Source organism: Dermacentor silvarum, chromosome 6, assembly GCF_013339745.2.
Source record: "Dermacentor silvarum isolate Dsil-2018 chromosome 6, BIME_Dsil_1.4, whole genome shotgun sequence".
Lineage (NCBI taxonomy): Eukaryota > Metazoa > Arthropoda > Arachnida > Ixodida > Ixodidae > Dermacentor > Dermacentor silvarum.
Window position 1 is genome coordinate 147,033,305 of NC_051159.1, and position 15,034 is coordinate 147,048,338.

The following is a 15,034-nucleotide window of genomic DNA, read 5'->3' on the forward strand; positions in this document are numbered from 1 at the left end:
CACCCACGCGCAAGCAAGGAAGCGGAAAGCCAGCGCCGGAGGGAGCGCGGGGGGGGGGGGGGGGGGGGGGGGCGCACTTCTACTCTGCCAACAACCGCGCTCATCGCTCGCTCGCCCGCACTGTCTCTTACCTCCACACGGCTCTGACCTTCATGCGCCGTGCATTCGCCGCTCATTTTCCGTTGAAGCGATAGACCGCACGTACCTTCGCCCGCGGCGGCGTATGCGCTCGCTGCCAGCGTTTTGACAGTCGTCTGCAGTCATTCAGTGTGATCTATTCATGTTTGTTTGTGCGCGCTCACACCACGCTTGTTCATTCAGTTAGTAATGGTCGGGCCACATTTTCCAACGCACGCTACACATGCAATGCTGCCCGGATCGGCAGTGCAGCACTACAGGTGTGTCCCTTCGCACGCGCTGCCCACGGGAAGCGCTTCTCATCAACACCACCGTTTCACACGCGCCTTCTCGTGGTCATCGAGTCTCTCTTCATGTCGGTCTACTTACGCCGCAGCACACCTGCTTACTTAATCAGCTCATCTTTACTACAATTCATATTGCTACCAAAGCCGCTCGCTTTACTTCGTATGACATTGCTGTGTTGCTATCGCATTCATTGCTTCGCCCTTAGGGCGAAACTGTGACATTTTTATTTGTTGTCGACAATGAGTGCGGCCACATACTTTATTGCACTTAAAAAGAGATTTTAAAAAAATCTGTCAGCAACAGATGGGAATCATGAAGTCCTACTCAAAACAGTGCTACCTGGGCTACATTTTAGACTCATTTCCTCACGCATTCAAGCTATCACAAGTGTCGAAGCGAACGCCTTGCCCTTTTCTCGTCCCACACAGGGCACCATATCCACAGCTGAAAGGGACTATACAGCTTTTTTTTTCCTTATTATTTATTTGCCTGGGTAGCCACGCATAATAACAACGGAATTCAATTACACGTAAACATGAAGGCCTGCTTCAAGCAGATACTACAACAGTGACTTATGAAATGTGTTGTCCATGAACCATGATTATTGTGGTCAGGTTTGTTTGTTTACTTGACTTCTGTGAAAAGCGCGATAGGCGGGACAAAGGCAGGCGAGACAAACGAGACAACCGCTATACTAACGACTATAAATATTTTTTGGAAATGTTTGCTGCAGCAGGACAATGCACGCATGCGCCTAGGACTCTCTGAAACGAGCCCCGCAAAAAAGAGCAGAGTGCAAAAAACAAGGCGATACGACAAAAATTACATACAAAATGCGTGCACAATTTCATGACGAAATGCGAAAAATGCAAAGCATGTGTACACTGTGAACTACACACAACTGGCCCACAAGGCAAGAAAAACTACAGATGTGAATGAACCTGCTTAAGCTGTGGCTACCCAACCTTCTATCTCGCCTCCTTTTGTGCCGTCTATCGCGCTTCGTCGTAGTCAAATATGCAATCTCCAAATGACCCAAAATTCTAGTCTTCTAAAGATTTTTTGTTTGTTTGTTGTTGGTTTCTTTGTATGTTTGTTTGTGTGCGCAAGGAAACGATAAACCTGGTCAATTCCTAAATTCACATTATTAAGTAATTTTTTTAAAAACTGTATTGGTCCCACCCCATACCCAAAGTAGATCTAACGCTGCCGAAAATGAATTTTTCGCTGTCTATCCACAAATCCTGCCAACTTAGGAAGGAACTGCGTAAGTCGCAAATAAATCGGCTTTCGATTAGCGGTGGCGCGCCCATGCGCAGCGGAAATCAGACATTTTTAGAGCATCTATGTTCCGGAAGCTCCTGCGGGCAGCGGTACACGTTTTAGATAGCAGATGTGCACAGCAGACTTCACGTTACTGTCACTGTAGCACTGTTCACCCTGTTTGTTTTGTTCTGGAGGATAGAAGGGTACACATATATGTTCTCATGATATGATGAGATAGGAAGTAGCACAAGAATGACAAAAAAGAAGGGCTAAAGAACAGAGCACTACTATATACGCCAATATACGGCGATATGTTCTACCTGCAAGCACGGTTCTTTAATGTCACTCCTTTCTCTGCCCATAACTTATGTCACACTCATGAAGTTGTATACACCGATGTTCACCAACCGGCACCTTCACGCCATGGGGCCATAAATAAAATTACAACTTTCAACCGCTCTTACTCGACGTGAGGAAACCTTACTGTGCGCCGTGCAAATATGCGTTTTTTGTACGAGCGCCTAGAGAGAGAGAGAGACAAGTCTAATGATATGAAATGCAGAGAGGTCGGCCTGAGTTATATATTCCTCTAGCCAGCTACTCGGCGTTGGGGGAAGGGGAAGAGGGAAAGAAAGAGGGAAGGAAGAGGCACATTCACCACTGAATGGAACGGCGGTCAGTGGCCAATATACCACATTTGGCACTGAAGAAACATTGAGAGCTCCTACTGTGGGACTGTCGATCACGAAAACCTGAGGCTTGCTCTGGTTTTCATGCGAAGACGACAGGCCTCTTGCAGAAGTGAAGATGGTGAAGGTCCTGGGACCATTGCCTCGTGCTACTGCGATGCACAAAGCCGTAAAAGCGCTGGTGCGATTCTTCAGATGCACTTCCCTACATCCCCGCTTGTGACTGATTGAACGATGAGTGCTTCTGCATGTGCGTGCGTGCTGTGAAATTTTCTTTCTCTCTTTTGCTACTCATACTTCAGCCCCTTTCCCCCTGTCTTTAGACCGGGCCACTAACTAGACCGCCTGGTAAACCTCCCGGCTTTCTCTTATCATTTCACTTACTCTCTATCTACCTAGAAAATTATACGTATCTGCTTGTTCCTTTAGATAGATGTGGGACAAAGGAATGCCATCTGAGCAACACATACTGTGGGATCTACCATGGAAAAGAGGACTGCAGGTGTCCATGGCCATACCAAAATGCCGGAAATTGCCGACTAGGTAAAACATGTTTGTGTTGTTTAATTTTATACGATGAAGTCAAAATCTGAACTTGTAGAAATCATGTTAACTGTCTCACATGTCACTTCCTGGGAGCGGCGCGAAGAATGGGACTAGACTAGAATAACACAAGTGCAGACTATCATTTAGGGTTAGCGCCATATTGTGTTTGTATATACATATATTAGGTGTGTGTCGTTTTAATAAATGCCTATTGATAGTCTGCGCTCTTCTTTCTTCAGTCCAGTCCCATTTTTCGCTCAGCTCGCAAGAAGTTACGTAATATGCAACAACAAGCTCTATTTAAAACATTTCTTAAATAGATGTCGCAAATGTTATTCTGCGCCAGCCAAGTTCATACAGGCATAGTCGCAATCAGCGCTAAAAAATTGACTTTATCAATGTATGGTATCCCCTTTTCCAAAAATATTAATCATACCTAACAATAAATAATTTTGACCGGCATATGTTCGGTCATCTTTCTCTTGACTTCCTTCGTTTTCCCCCGCGGAACGAAGGAACATTTTCCCCCGTTTTCCCCCGCGAATCGTCAATGAATCGATGATTCCTTACGAATAACGTGTCAAATTAGTGCCCATCGCTGTGGGCGTCTGCCGAAAACAGCACATTCACCTGATATAGCACGTAGCTGTAGCTCTTTTGTCTATTAGGTCGTTGATCACATGTGTGCTCAGTAAAGCAGCGTGCGTTGTCTTGCATTGATATTGGATAGTGGTACGAGAGTACTTTTACTTTGTAGAGTGAGGACTTCTTGTCGTTTTTGTATCGTGGGGAGATAAAAAGTAACCACTCGTGGTAACTAGGGGTAACGCGGAAGACGTTGGCCGGCTTCCACCTACGGCAAGGCTTTTCGTCCACTTTCTTTACCTTTTTATTGAGTATTTTTACATTTCAATTAAAAGAAGAGCAATAAGTACCTCCTACGCATTTCATGCCTGAATTTTCTGTTTGCTTCATATGGTTGTAACTAACAAATCCAGAACCTCCCTGCTTCTTCGAGCTCACGAAATAGCGAGGGCCTTGGCTTTGGCAGCCTTGACGCCATGAGGTAGCATGGGGGGGGGAGGGGGGGGGGGGGGAGGGGGTTTGTTTGCCAGTTGCCTAGTTGCCTAACCCTAAGTTCACGTACTACATGATACGCTTGCTGTTGAAAGGATGTTCCACATCCCCCGTCATGGCCATGCGTGGCGCTGGCTAATGCTCCCAGGGATAATCTTGCATATGTACACAAATGACAGGAAGACGGCCGCCGCAGTAGCCTGTTGATGAATCGCCGCACACGTAATGTGAAAGACGTGGGTTGGGTTACCCGGGATACTTTTATTTAATTTGTTGTTGTCATATCTACATTTCAATTGAAACAGAGCAGTTTATTTTCTCTATGCATTCCCTGGCTTCTCTGTAAGTTTGCTTCATATGGTTCTAATTAACAAAACATCAAGCCCTTCGATTCCTTTAATTCTTGTCGCTTACTTGTGGCATAGTTGTGTAGCAACAGACGAGGGAGTACTTCAGCTATGGATGGATGGATGGATGGAAAAACTTTATTTTGGTCCATTGGGTCGCGCCAGTTGCCTAGCCCGAAGCGGGCCGCCCCACGTTGGGACCAAAAGACCTAGCCTATCGGCCGCTTCGCGGGCCCGTTGGACTGCCCATAGCTGTTCATCTAATGTGAGACTGCGTAGAGCTGCGTCCCACCGATCTTCAGTGTTGTCCTTGCAGCTATGGAGATTAGAGAAAAAAACAAGCACATATTGCGGAAATAAGCTTCTAACGCACCGTCTTTTTTGTGAACAAGAAGAGACGTAAGACTGCACTTTGTTCGAAACACCAAAGTGGGCGATAAAATTTAGAACCCTTCTTAATGTCATAAATCAACATAGGCCTAAAAATTCAAAAACAAAATGTGATATAAAGCTGGGGGATATTCTTTGCAGCATTCTGGCTCCGTTACAATCCATTTGTATGACACTGCGAAATGTTCTTTCTTTTTCTTCATATTAAGCTGTTACTGCAAAAGGCAGACAACAAGATGGCGATCATCTGGGCTCTTTCTTTTTCAGATGAATATTACTACATTGTTTCCTTTAAAACTAACGGGTCTCTCGATGCTGAAGACTGTTCTCGCATTGTTATGAAAGCGGTATGTAGACATTTGTTCTTTCCAAAGGCGTACGCCTTTATATGCAGACATTTGTACAAAGATGTCTCTCGGCTTAAGCATTTCATTGAGCTCAGTAATTAGAGGCATCCGAATTTTGAATAGTAGAATTGAACAAGCGACACACGCCTATGCGAGCCGTTGCGTCTAAAGCAAGTTCGAGAAGTCAGAGTACGCTTCGCCAAAGGTTGCTGTGTACATTATTTCTTGCGCAGGTTTCTATGCGCTCACACTGTTATAAACTACCATTACACATAGGTAGAACAAGAAAAGATGTCATGCAAACAAACAAAATACAGGGTGTTCATTTTTAGGTTCTACGGAATTTTTAGAAATCGCCTGTGGCAGGTAGCGTAATTCTTATCATTGAGCTGGGTTATTCGACGAGACGGACATTAGTAGCAAATTGAAACACATATTCAACTAATTAACAAAAACTCACTTCCTAATAATTACCTTCCTAGTAAATTACTTTACGGCACATATTGCAATTAACGAATTGTAGCCAGTGAGCTTGTCAGGCGTATCCACTTGGAATGAATTTCCAGAATGACACCAGTTTGGAGATATGCGCCGTCAAACTCGCCATAAAATTGCGCTGTTGTTCCACTTCTTTTTTTTTTTTTTACTAATATGCTGTTTTATACATTGAAGCACAGAAGTAACTAGAACGCCGATGTATTTCTTCCCACACTTTGGGAAATTACATCTCAAAACTGGTGTCATCCTGGAAAGTCATTTCAAGTGGAGGCGTCTTGCAAACTCACCGGCTACAATTCGCAAATTGCAATATTTGTAGTAAAGTAATTAACTAAGAGGTTCATTATTAAACGTGTGTTAGTTAGTTGAATATGTGTTTTGATTTCTCGCGCTACTAATGTTCGCCTCTACGAGTAACCCAGCTCAACGATAAAAATTCAGCTACCTGGCACAGGCGATTTTTAAAACTTCCGTAAAGCTTAGTTTTGAACACCCGGTATACTTGCTTTGTTAAAATATATTTCCAACACGAATGGTCATTCACAAAAACAGGGGTTGCAAAAGGCTCCATTTACACTGCTCCAGAATGGATGCACATATAGAAAAATGCTCTTTTTTTTCCTTTCCTGGTGTCCAAGTTGACCAGTGCTAAACGAGAATGGGTATTGTTTTGCTCAAAACATGCGCAGCGGCTATGCATTGTGGGAAACGCCTCTATCCCGCAGCCCACGTCAGCAGGCCTCTGTCTCGGCCCAAGGGCGCCCAGCCGCATCTCGCGCGTCCGTAATCTTCTTCATCCGCAGTTTGGCTCTTATGTCGCTGATCATGTCGGCGTTCCCACAGCATGGAGCTTTCTTGCATCACATTTCAAAATAAAGCCACCTAAGAACGGCTATGACTTTTTTTTTTGCCTTTCAACGCTAGCCTTTCATATTGGCTTGAAGGTAAATTGCATGTGAGCACGACCCTAACAGTCCATGGACATTGTTATTTCGACAACAATATCTCCATCTTTAATTCCTGCTTGTAACCGAAGTCCGCGTCGTCTGGCTCGTTACAATCAGCAAAGCATGTGGACTGTATGCACATAATTTATTCAACGGTTACCGAACGTGTGATGTCACGGGCGAGTCAACGTTTCGACAAGGGATTTGTCTTCGTCAGGAACAAGAGGACATCAAGGGTATTTGTGCCTGACGAAGACAAGTACCGTTGTGGACACGTTGGCTCTTCCAGCCTGAAGCTTTGCTTGTTCGGCCACTGCTAACCAGTTTCAAGTTAGCATCTACCTGCTGAACGTTTGTGCTTAGTTGTATACACACAATTTATATCTTAAAACGCTGTACGATAACAGCGCGTGCGTCATGTGCATGGATTGTGTGATGCTTTCTCCCCGCCCTGGCTATTTCTCACGCCTTCAAATGGGCGACTAAACTGTTGTACTTTTGTTATTTTTCAAGATGAGAACGGCATTCGGTCGTGACTTGGTCAATGTGGACGTCCTGAATTGCAGGTATTTCGCTCATTTCTGTGTGATATCTAGTCGCGTGCGAATAAACTTACCGCTTCATAAGCGTGGAATAGCCGCATTTAAAATGTTGATTTACTACTGTAGTGTACATTTATCGTAGTGCCTCCATGACATAAAGAGTCTGCATGCAGTAATTTACCGATGGATCGAAAATGTTATTCTATCTTCAACATTCATTGACAGCATAAGCGTAAGAAAGTGGCTTATCGCACCGTCCGTCTATCGGTTGGAATAATAATGTGATTTTCGTTCCAAGCAGTTTTTCCATGTAAGGCTGGAAGCTGCTCTAGAGACAACTATACCGCGATCGTCTACGGCGACTCTGAGATTATTAGAATAGTAATTTGAGATAAAAATTATTTTTTCTTGCCCGCTTACCAAGGTTCATAGCAGTAGTTGACATCATAATTCGCGCGATAGCAGCGAAATAAAATTATTAGTTTGCTGCTACTTCTCATCCTATGTCACCAAAACTAGTTACGGTTTCCGAATAAAAAAGCACACAGCAACTCATTATGTTCTTCATAATCTTCTTGTGTTTCTCCCACATCCCTATGCAACGCACATAGCGAAGATATGACCATCCGGCTGGTATTCAACAAACTGCCGCCGACCGCACTGCTAAATCGTCTTCGGGCGTGCCAATACCCAGATGGCGAATTTTGCATCTTTTACCCACGACTAGCCATCCTGAAGAATTCCGTGAGTGGTAAGTTGCCGATTTTTCTACAGCTCTCGGCAATCTTTCTTAGTATAGATATGCTAGCCTGGCAACGCATGTTTACGTATTCACAATAAATCAGTTATATTTCTATGGTGTGAGTTCTATTCTTAAGCTGCTAGTCTAGGAAATTCGATGGAATATAAGAAAGAAAAAAATCTGTGTATTCATGATAAGAGTATCCGCCAAAGAAGATGCAATGTTGAAGTCTCTGGCGTAATGATGTTTATTGCCACTGAAAGAAAATAATCGCGGCACGCCAGAATGCACAAATATCTGTACCTCAAAAGCATGGGCATGGAATGGAGAAATAAATCAGAATAACTTGTAACGAAGTACAGGGTTACTGGAAGTACAAGTACACAGCCTATAGTCACCATAAAGAAATCGAGAGAAACAGATGGTAAATTTGATGCAATGGATGGATGCAAAAATGTCCGCTGAGATTTTAAAAAATACAAGCAAGAAATGGGGAAAAATTTTGCACGATAACACAATGGGCAGTACTTTCGGTTGGGCAGGCCAGATCTGATTGCCTGAGGACAAAAACATACAAGGGCAAATATTCGCAATAGGATGATGCATTTGTATGCTGGAGGAAAAGTCCGGAGATGACTCCGCACATTTTAATGAAATGCCAAGTTATTCACCCAGCCAGGACCCACACGAAACGTCCACCTTCCAGGAGCGTTGAGTTTCAAAGTTGATAGGAGCGTCAACTGATCAGAGATGCTTAGAAAATTCGTGAAAAACAAAGCAGGGAAGAGATGGAACCGGCCGGGTCGTTACATGCATAGGTCATTTTTGCAAACAGAGAGATGATTCAATAAATATTTTCAAAAATGAAACAGATCGGCAACATGTTGCACTGCCGTAGGCGTAGTCTAACCTGATAGGTTCAAGCAGTCTAGGTCACTATTTGCCGCCGCCCCGTTTGAAAGGGAATGTCATTAGAAAACATAATCAACAATCATGATTGTGTCGATGGAAAGTTTCGAGCACAGGGACGCCCTAGATGACGGCGGTTAGTCTAATTTTAGTAAGGTGTAGCCGTGAATCTTTTACAGATTTTAAAATTGAGGACCTGTGTGCCGGAGCGCTGAAGAGAGTGGAGAGGGAGTACAACGGAACGAACAAGTGCGTCCAAGATGGTCACATGATTTCGTTCAAGTGCACCGAAGGATACGTGGAGAAAGAAGTTGTGCGGACAGAACGCGTGAGCCGTTCCATCTGTGAAAGTAAGTCCCCCCCTCCCCCGGGGGCCCCGCGCGGGTAGCGTAAACAATTCTTAGCAGCAAACATGTCGGGTAAGAATCTGTGGTGCAACGTTTCGACGCTGGATTGCTGCAAGAAGCACGCACAAACTTTACGAACACTTCACGTGGTTCGACAGATTAAAATTGCTTATGTTCATTCGTGTTTCGGGCCTAGTGTTTGTTGTGCTTCGTAGTGCTTGCAGTGATCGTGCTTAGTGTGGAGGCGAGTTGCAGGGATACCGAGCCAAAATACAATGGTGATCCTACGTTTAGTGGTGGAAGGACCTTGAACTTAAAATTTGTTTTGATTCACAAAGAACAAGGCTAAAGGTGTTATTCACACCTGACTAAGGTCCACCCTCCCAAATACAATGGACTGACCAAGAAGGCCGCCGACCAATGAGCGCCGTAGATTGCCTGCCCGGTACAGGCAATCGCTAATCACGTTTGCACGGGTTAGCGACCGTTCTTTAAGTCTTCATGATGGCGCCCTCAGCATTGACAGCGCTAGAAGAATTGTGAGAGATTTCAGGGGCTGTGCGACTACATGAATATGCGGAGTCGTTTGGTGGAAATATTCCTTTCACGAAATGCATATTTTGCCTTCTTCCTTTTTTTAACAGGCAGCACTGGTGGCTCGAGCACTACGTCTTTCAGTTCAGTGCTGTCGACTGGCTGCGCTGCTTTGCTCATCGCTTTGAATTTTATTTAATGTATGCAAATAAACATATTTGATCGCTGAGGAGTGGGCGTGTTGCAGCTTTCTTCACCGCCGAAGCTTGTGTGGTAGTTCGTTGCCTGTTGCAGATGCGCTTGCTTGTAACAGCAGCGACACTACTTCAAACGACTCGAATATCCCTGATAGAACCTTTCTGCCGTTAGGGCCTTACAGGATGAGCCTTCTTTTCAGTCTAAGAGATCGTCTGTATTTTACGTGTGCCACTTAAGTGCAGGAATTTCTGGCGTCGACCGATAGTGCCATCTGTCGGTAGCAAGAGTAGAGAGAAAGAGAGAGATAGATGCTGTCGTGCATGCAAGCACGAGATGTTTTCGTGGCTGACGGCACAACGTACTACTCCAGGTGTTGGGCGAAAGATATGATTTACACTGTGATCCGATAAACTCACAAACATCACATGCACCTATAGACAAACATACACTCAAACAGACCATAAATGAGGCATCACTCAATGTAAATCTTCGCTTATAAATTGACTGTAGCACGATATGCACTCAAATTGCTTCACTAATGTAACTTATAGGATAACCTCTCGCCGAGCGGCAAGTATAATTTATTTTCAGAAACTATTCTCAATTTTATGGCCACGTTTTGTTCCTATGAAGCTCCACAACGATGTGCTTAAAAATTTTATTGCAGAGAACTGTACTTTGAAGCTTTGAAATTATTTCATTGATTCGACTCTAAGATCAGCAGAGCAATAAATGCGGCTTGTTGGTTTTTGATAATTTTGAGAATGAGCTGACACGAACAGAGACAGACGCACACGGTCAGGTAAAATGCCCAAACGATAATTTGCACAAGCACCATGCGTAAACAACCACCCCCCGTTTCATTATTCATCTATTTCAAATACTCCGAACCCCAACCATAGGGGTTGTGGCCAGACGGGTACAAACAACAGCATAAATATAAATGTAAGAGAATGATAAACTATGTTCTTTAAGCTTACCAAGGAAAATGAATCAACAAGATAAGTATACATGCGTATATGTTCGTCAAGAAAAAATAATGTCGTCAAGTGCAGCTCGTAGTTCTGGAACATGCTGGAGTTTCTCCAACTAATTTTGTTCGACTATATCAGCGTCAAGTTCATTCCATTCAGAGACTACTCGAGCAAAGGAGCACTTAAAACTATTATTCCGGTATTTAAATAGAGCTAATGTACATGGACATCAGCGCCGAGTAGCATATACAGAAGAAAATTTATCACAGTATGGCTTTTCAATAGACGCTTGACTACCTTAACCATTAAATTCATTTGGCACAATCGATTTCGCTCTGAATTTCGCTTCAGATTAGCTTTGCCAGTAGATTAGAAATTGATGTTCGTCCGTATAGCTGTATTTGTTTACATAACTTTTGTTAAAGGGTGCCGAACAACCTAGTGTAATTAAAGACAGGTATTATAAAATATCTATAGGCAAGAAGGTTAGTGTAACTGGAAGCGTTACAAAGGGAACGTTTCAGGAAATAAAGCTTAGAAATTAGACACGGAGTAACACGCTGATATCAGTTGAGATTATCGCAAATATGCAAACTGAGGTAATCGAAATCCCTAACACGAGGCAGTAGGTTTCGATTCGCTATGTAATAAAAGGTCAAAGGTTGTTTCTTATTAGTCACTGACCTACTTACGCATTTCTCATATTTGACAGATACCTGCAATTAGATCAATTCATTTACTTCTGACTGAAGCTTTTGCTCACCATAAATAAAATTTATCTCTGAATACACTGCGCAATAATCAGCATACAATCTGACATGAACCATTATATTATCAACAGCATTATTAATGGAAATCATGAATAATAACGGGCGAAGCAATGAACACTGTAGGACCCCTGATACCACCTGTAACATTTCTGAGGTTGTATTATTAAACAGGACCGTATCGCTACCTTGGACTAAAATTAGACTCGACCCAGTTACAGATATGTGTATCTTTTAACGTACGCCGTAGCATGACAGCCAGTTTAAAACGACAAATATTATGTACTGATTTGGAAAAGTTGAAGAAAATTGCATCTATTTTTGTAGGATTGTTAATAGCTAGTCATGCGTTATTTCAACGACATGAGTTGAGGTAAAAAAACTGCTACACCCATGTTGAGATGCGGCCAGAAGTGAATGCCTATCCAAAGAAAAAAAAAAAGAACGCGACGTGTTTATGAATAATGTGTTGCAGTAATTTACAGCACGTACAAGCTGAAACTATTGGACGGTAGTTTATGATCTGCTGTCACCTTGTTTGAATAGTGGTTTAATTTTACAATGAACCTAGTCATCAGGCAACGCACCAGTAGAAAGTGATTAATTAAATATAGGCAAAATAAATCTTGACGATTCCGCATATATTCCCCCCGATCCCGCATATATAACTTCAGAAATGAGTTGAATATGTTGCCTAGACCAGCAGATTCCCGCTCATTAATTTGTAGGAGAATAAGAACACCGGCTTCCGAGGTTTTAAAGTCATCAAGAGGGGTCTAAGCCTTTTATATTTAAGAAAACACTGTCTTGCTCCATTTTCACGCACGAAGACAAATTCAAAGTGCTGGGTAAAATCTTTAGGAATGGGATTTGTATCCGCACTGGGGATTTATATTAGCGGTGTCAATATATGACGTCCTAGGATTAATAGCCTGCAAAACCACGTGGGTGATTCTTTCACTAGATTGCCTGAACGAACTTGAGAAAAGTTTCCAAAGGGGAAATCAAAGCTGAAACCCGGACTGGTCCGTGGGTTGTTGGCTCGCCGAGGCCTCTACGAGCTAAGGTGTATAATTTCGCGGACAGCCGATCTCGTATGCGATCACCCCCGGCACGGTTTGACCTAGGCGATTTTAACCTATGGTCCACCCCGGTTTCAGCTTTGATCCCCCCGTTGCCCTTTGGGTACTCTGACTTCCACCACCCGCTTTATTATAATGTCCGGTGCCCACCTGAGACCTCCGCTTGCGGGCACTATTTTTATTTTTGTGTGCTAAATGATCTCATTGCAATACATGTCGATATTGCGGTGAAGCTTACTTAAGCACATCCGCATTGATGGAGCGCATATAAGCTCCTTCTCAATTTTTCTACAGTTAAAGAAAAAGAAAGCTATAGATATGATGTTGAGTCTTCTTTGCATGGAACATTCCTTAGTGCGCTTAGTCGCTGCGCATCGTGTTTATTTTCACAATATCTTAGAGCACACCATGCACAGCTTTCCAGCGGGAGCACTTGAGAGGAAGAAACCAAAAGGATCGCAACAAGCTGTGCGCCTTCTTCGACTAAAACGTTTGCGTAAATAAGGCGTGGTACGTGGATGTTCATTCGACCGACTACTGTTCTAGAACTGAACATTGAGGACTGCAATTGCGTTGTCGCTGTATTGAGCTTATATATAAGGCTCGGGTTTTGCATTTTTCAGGGCCATGTGGACCGGCCGAAGCTGAGATGTGTTCGTCGGTCTTGGGCAAGTGCGAAGACAAGACCGGCTTCGCAAAGTGCTCCTGCCCTGAGTCGTTCGAGTGGAATGCAAAAGAAAGGGCTTGTTTTCTGGGTACGGAGGCACTTATTTCTGTGTGTTTACTGCTTGTATATATGGCATCCCGCTTCACTGAGTATGCTTAGAGTAGTTTAAGAAGCTGAGGGTAACTTAAGAAGAGAGAATATATACACTATAAACATTTTAGTACCCTTATGGGTGTGTAAATGGTGTTCGGTTCATTGCATGGCAAACCCCTTCAAATTTTATGGTGTGAAATCAAATCATTGATGAGAACAAATGACTTTTTGGGGGGATTCTTGTGGTAAGTAAACATGACGACACGAACGTCTATGACAAGAAAACTGCACGAAATAAATTATAATGGCTATCGCTGTCAAACCTAACATGTCAGATAGTTAGGTATGCACAAGTTTGCCGGAATTAATACACACTTTTAGACTACGGCTTTTCTCATCACAGGTGTGGTTTGAGCTGACTGTCACATGCGATAATTTTCCTATAGCCTCAAAGGTAAAGTTCTTAGCCAAGGGGCAGATGAGCATCATTAAGGGTGTATGATTTTTCAATCTGTACGGGACGTAGTACCTGAACTTCCTCTTTAAAAAAACTTTCTTGGACAGCGCACAGGATTATCTGCCTCATTTACCTACTACTCAAGGCTCCAAAGTTTTGCAAGTAGTGAGGTCATAAGTTCAACGTCTATTACGCGCTTATTTTTTGTTCACCTTAACACCTTATCTATATCGCATGTTTTACTTCTGCGTCATGCTTTTACGCAGCGTTTCCAAAAGTGGGAACGCTGCATAGATACAAGATAACCAGAAGTTCACGCGATCTGTTAACACCCATTTTCCCCCGATGCCCTCACGCAGAGCACGTGTATTGGTACAGCGTGTCTTTCAAGATAGCGAATGCTTCTAGAACGGCTCAGTACAGCGTCGACGACTGCGCTGACAAGCAGAAGGACGTGGAAGAGGCTGTAAGTACGCCACAAGGAATCTCTCACTCTTTGATTCCTAACGGTACACCAAGGAATACTGTACTTCATTGCACTTTACGCATCGGAAGTTTTGAATGACGCCGCAGGAGAGGTGTTGGGTCTAGTTTGGCTATTGGGACTTGTTTTTTCAAGGGTAAAATAGCGCAATACGCCGGACGGAGAGCAAAAGACAACAGCAGCGCTAGCAGCTTATGATAATTTTCATACTAAGGCGCATGCCCACTATACGCCATATCGCGCCAACGCCGACTAGTTCTTTAAGATGATTGTCGCGTGTTCATGATGACTATGATTTCCATACTATGGCACATACCAAAAACGGGGACTGGTCAAGAAGTGACGGGTACATTTCAAATAAATAAGAAATAAATAAAACATAAGCCTCCATAAGACATGTCACACTGCGTAGCATTGGTACGCCAGAGCACACGCACGCTTGCTTCCTTTAGAATGAAATGGGCAAACAGAGCATTTCATTACGACGAGGAATTCGCTTCGCACAGATTCCAACATCTTCGCTGGATCTGTGCGTTGTCTTAATATATGTGCCATTCATTCATTCATTCATTCGGTACTTTTGTACAGCCCTCCGCGACGTAATAGAAGTTCTGCAGATAAGCAAATCTATAGACTATGAGCACTTCCATCAATAAGTACGATAAAACACAAATGTAGGCGCCAGAGCGCCAGTGTCGTATTCTG

At 43.4% G+C, this 15,034-nt stretch overlaps 1 protein-coding gene across 7 annotated transcripts in view; it reads left to right on the forward strand.

Moving 5' to 3' along the window:
- LOC119456166 (glycoprotein antigen BM86-like) overlaps nucleotides 1–15,034 on the forward strand; it is a 114,602-nt gene that overhangs the window by 15,573 nt on the left and 83,995 nt on the right. For all 7 annotated transcript variants that reach the window (XM_049669581.1, XM_049669580.1, XM_049669579.1 and 4 more), the window contains 7 exons: nucleotides 2,811–2,924; nucleotides 5,009–5,088; nucleotides 7,047–7,099; nucleotides 7,687–7,826; nucleotides 8,906–9,076; nucleotides 13,252–13,383; nucleotides 14,205–14,311. In XM_049669581.1, coding sequence (XP_049525538.1) covers nucleotides 2,811–2,924; nucleotides 5,009–5,088; nucleotides 7,047–7,099; nucleotides 7,687–7,826; nucleotides 8,906–9,076; nucleotides 13,252–13,383; nucleotides 14,205–14,311 — 797 coding nt within the window. The remainder of the gene's footprint in view (nucleotides 1–2,810; nucleotides 2,925–5,008; nucleotides 5,089–7,046; nucleotides 7,100–7,686; nucleotides 7,827–8,905; nucleotides 9,077–13,251; nucleotides 13,384–14,204; nucleotides 14,312–15,034) is intronic.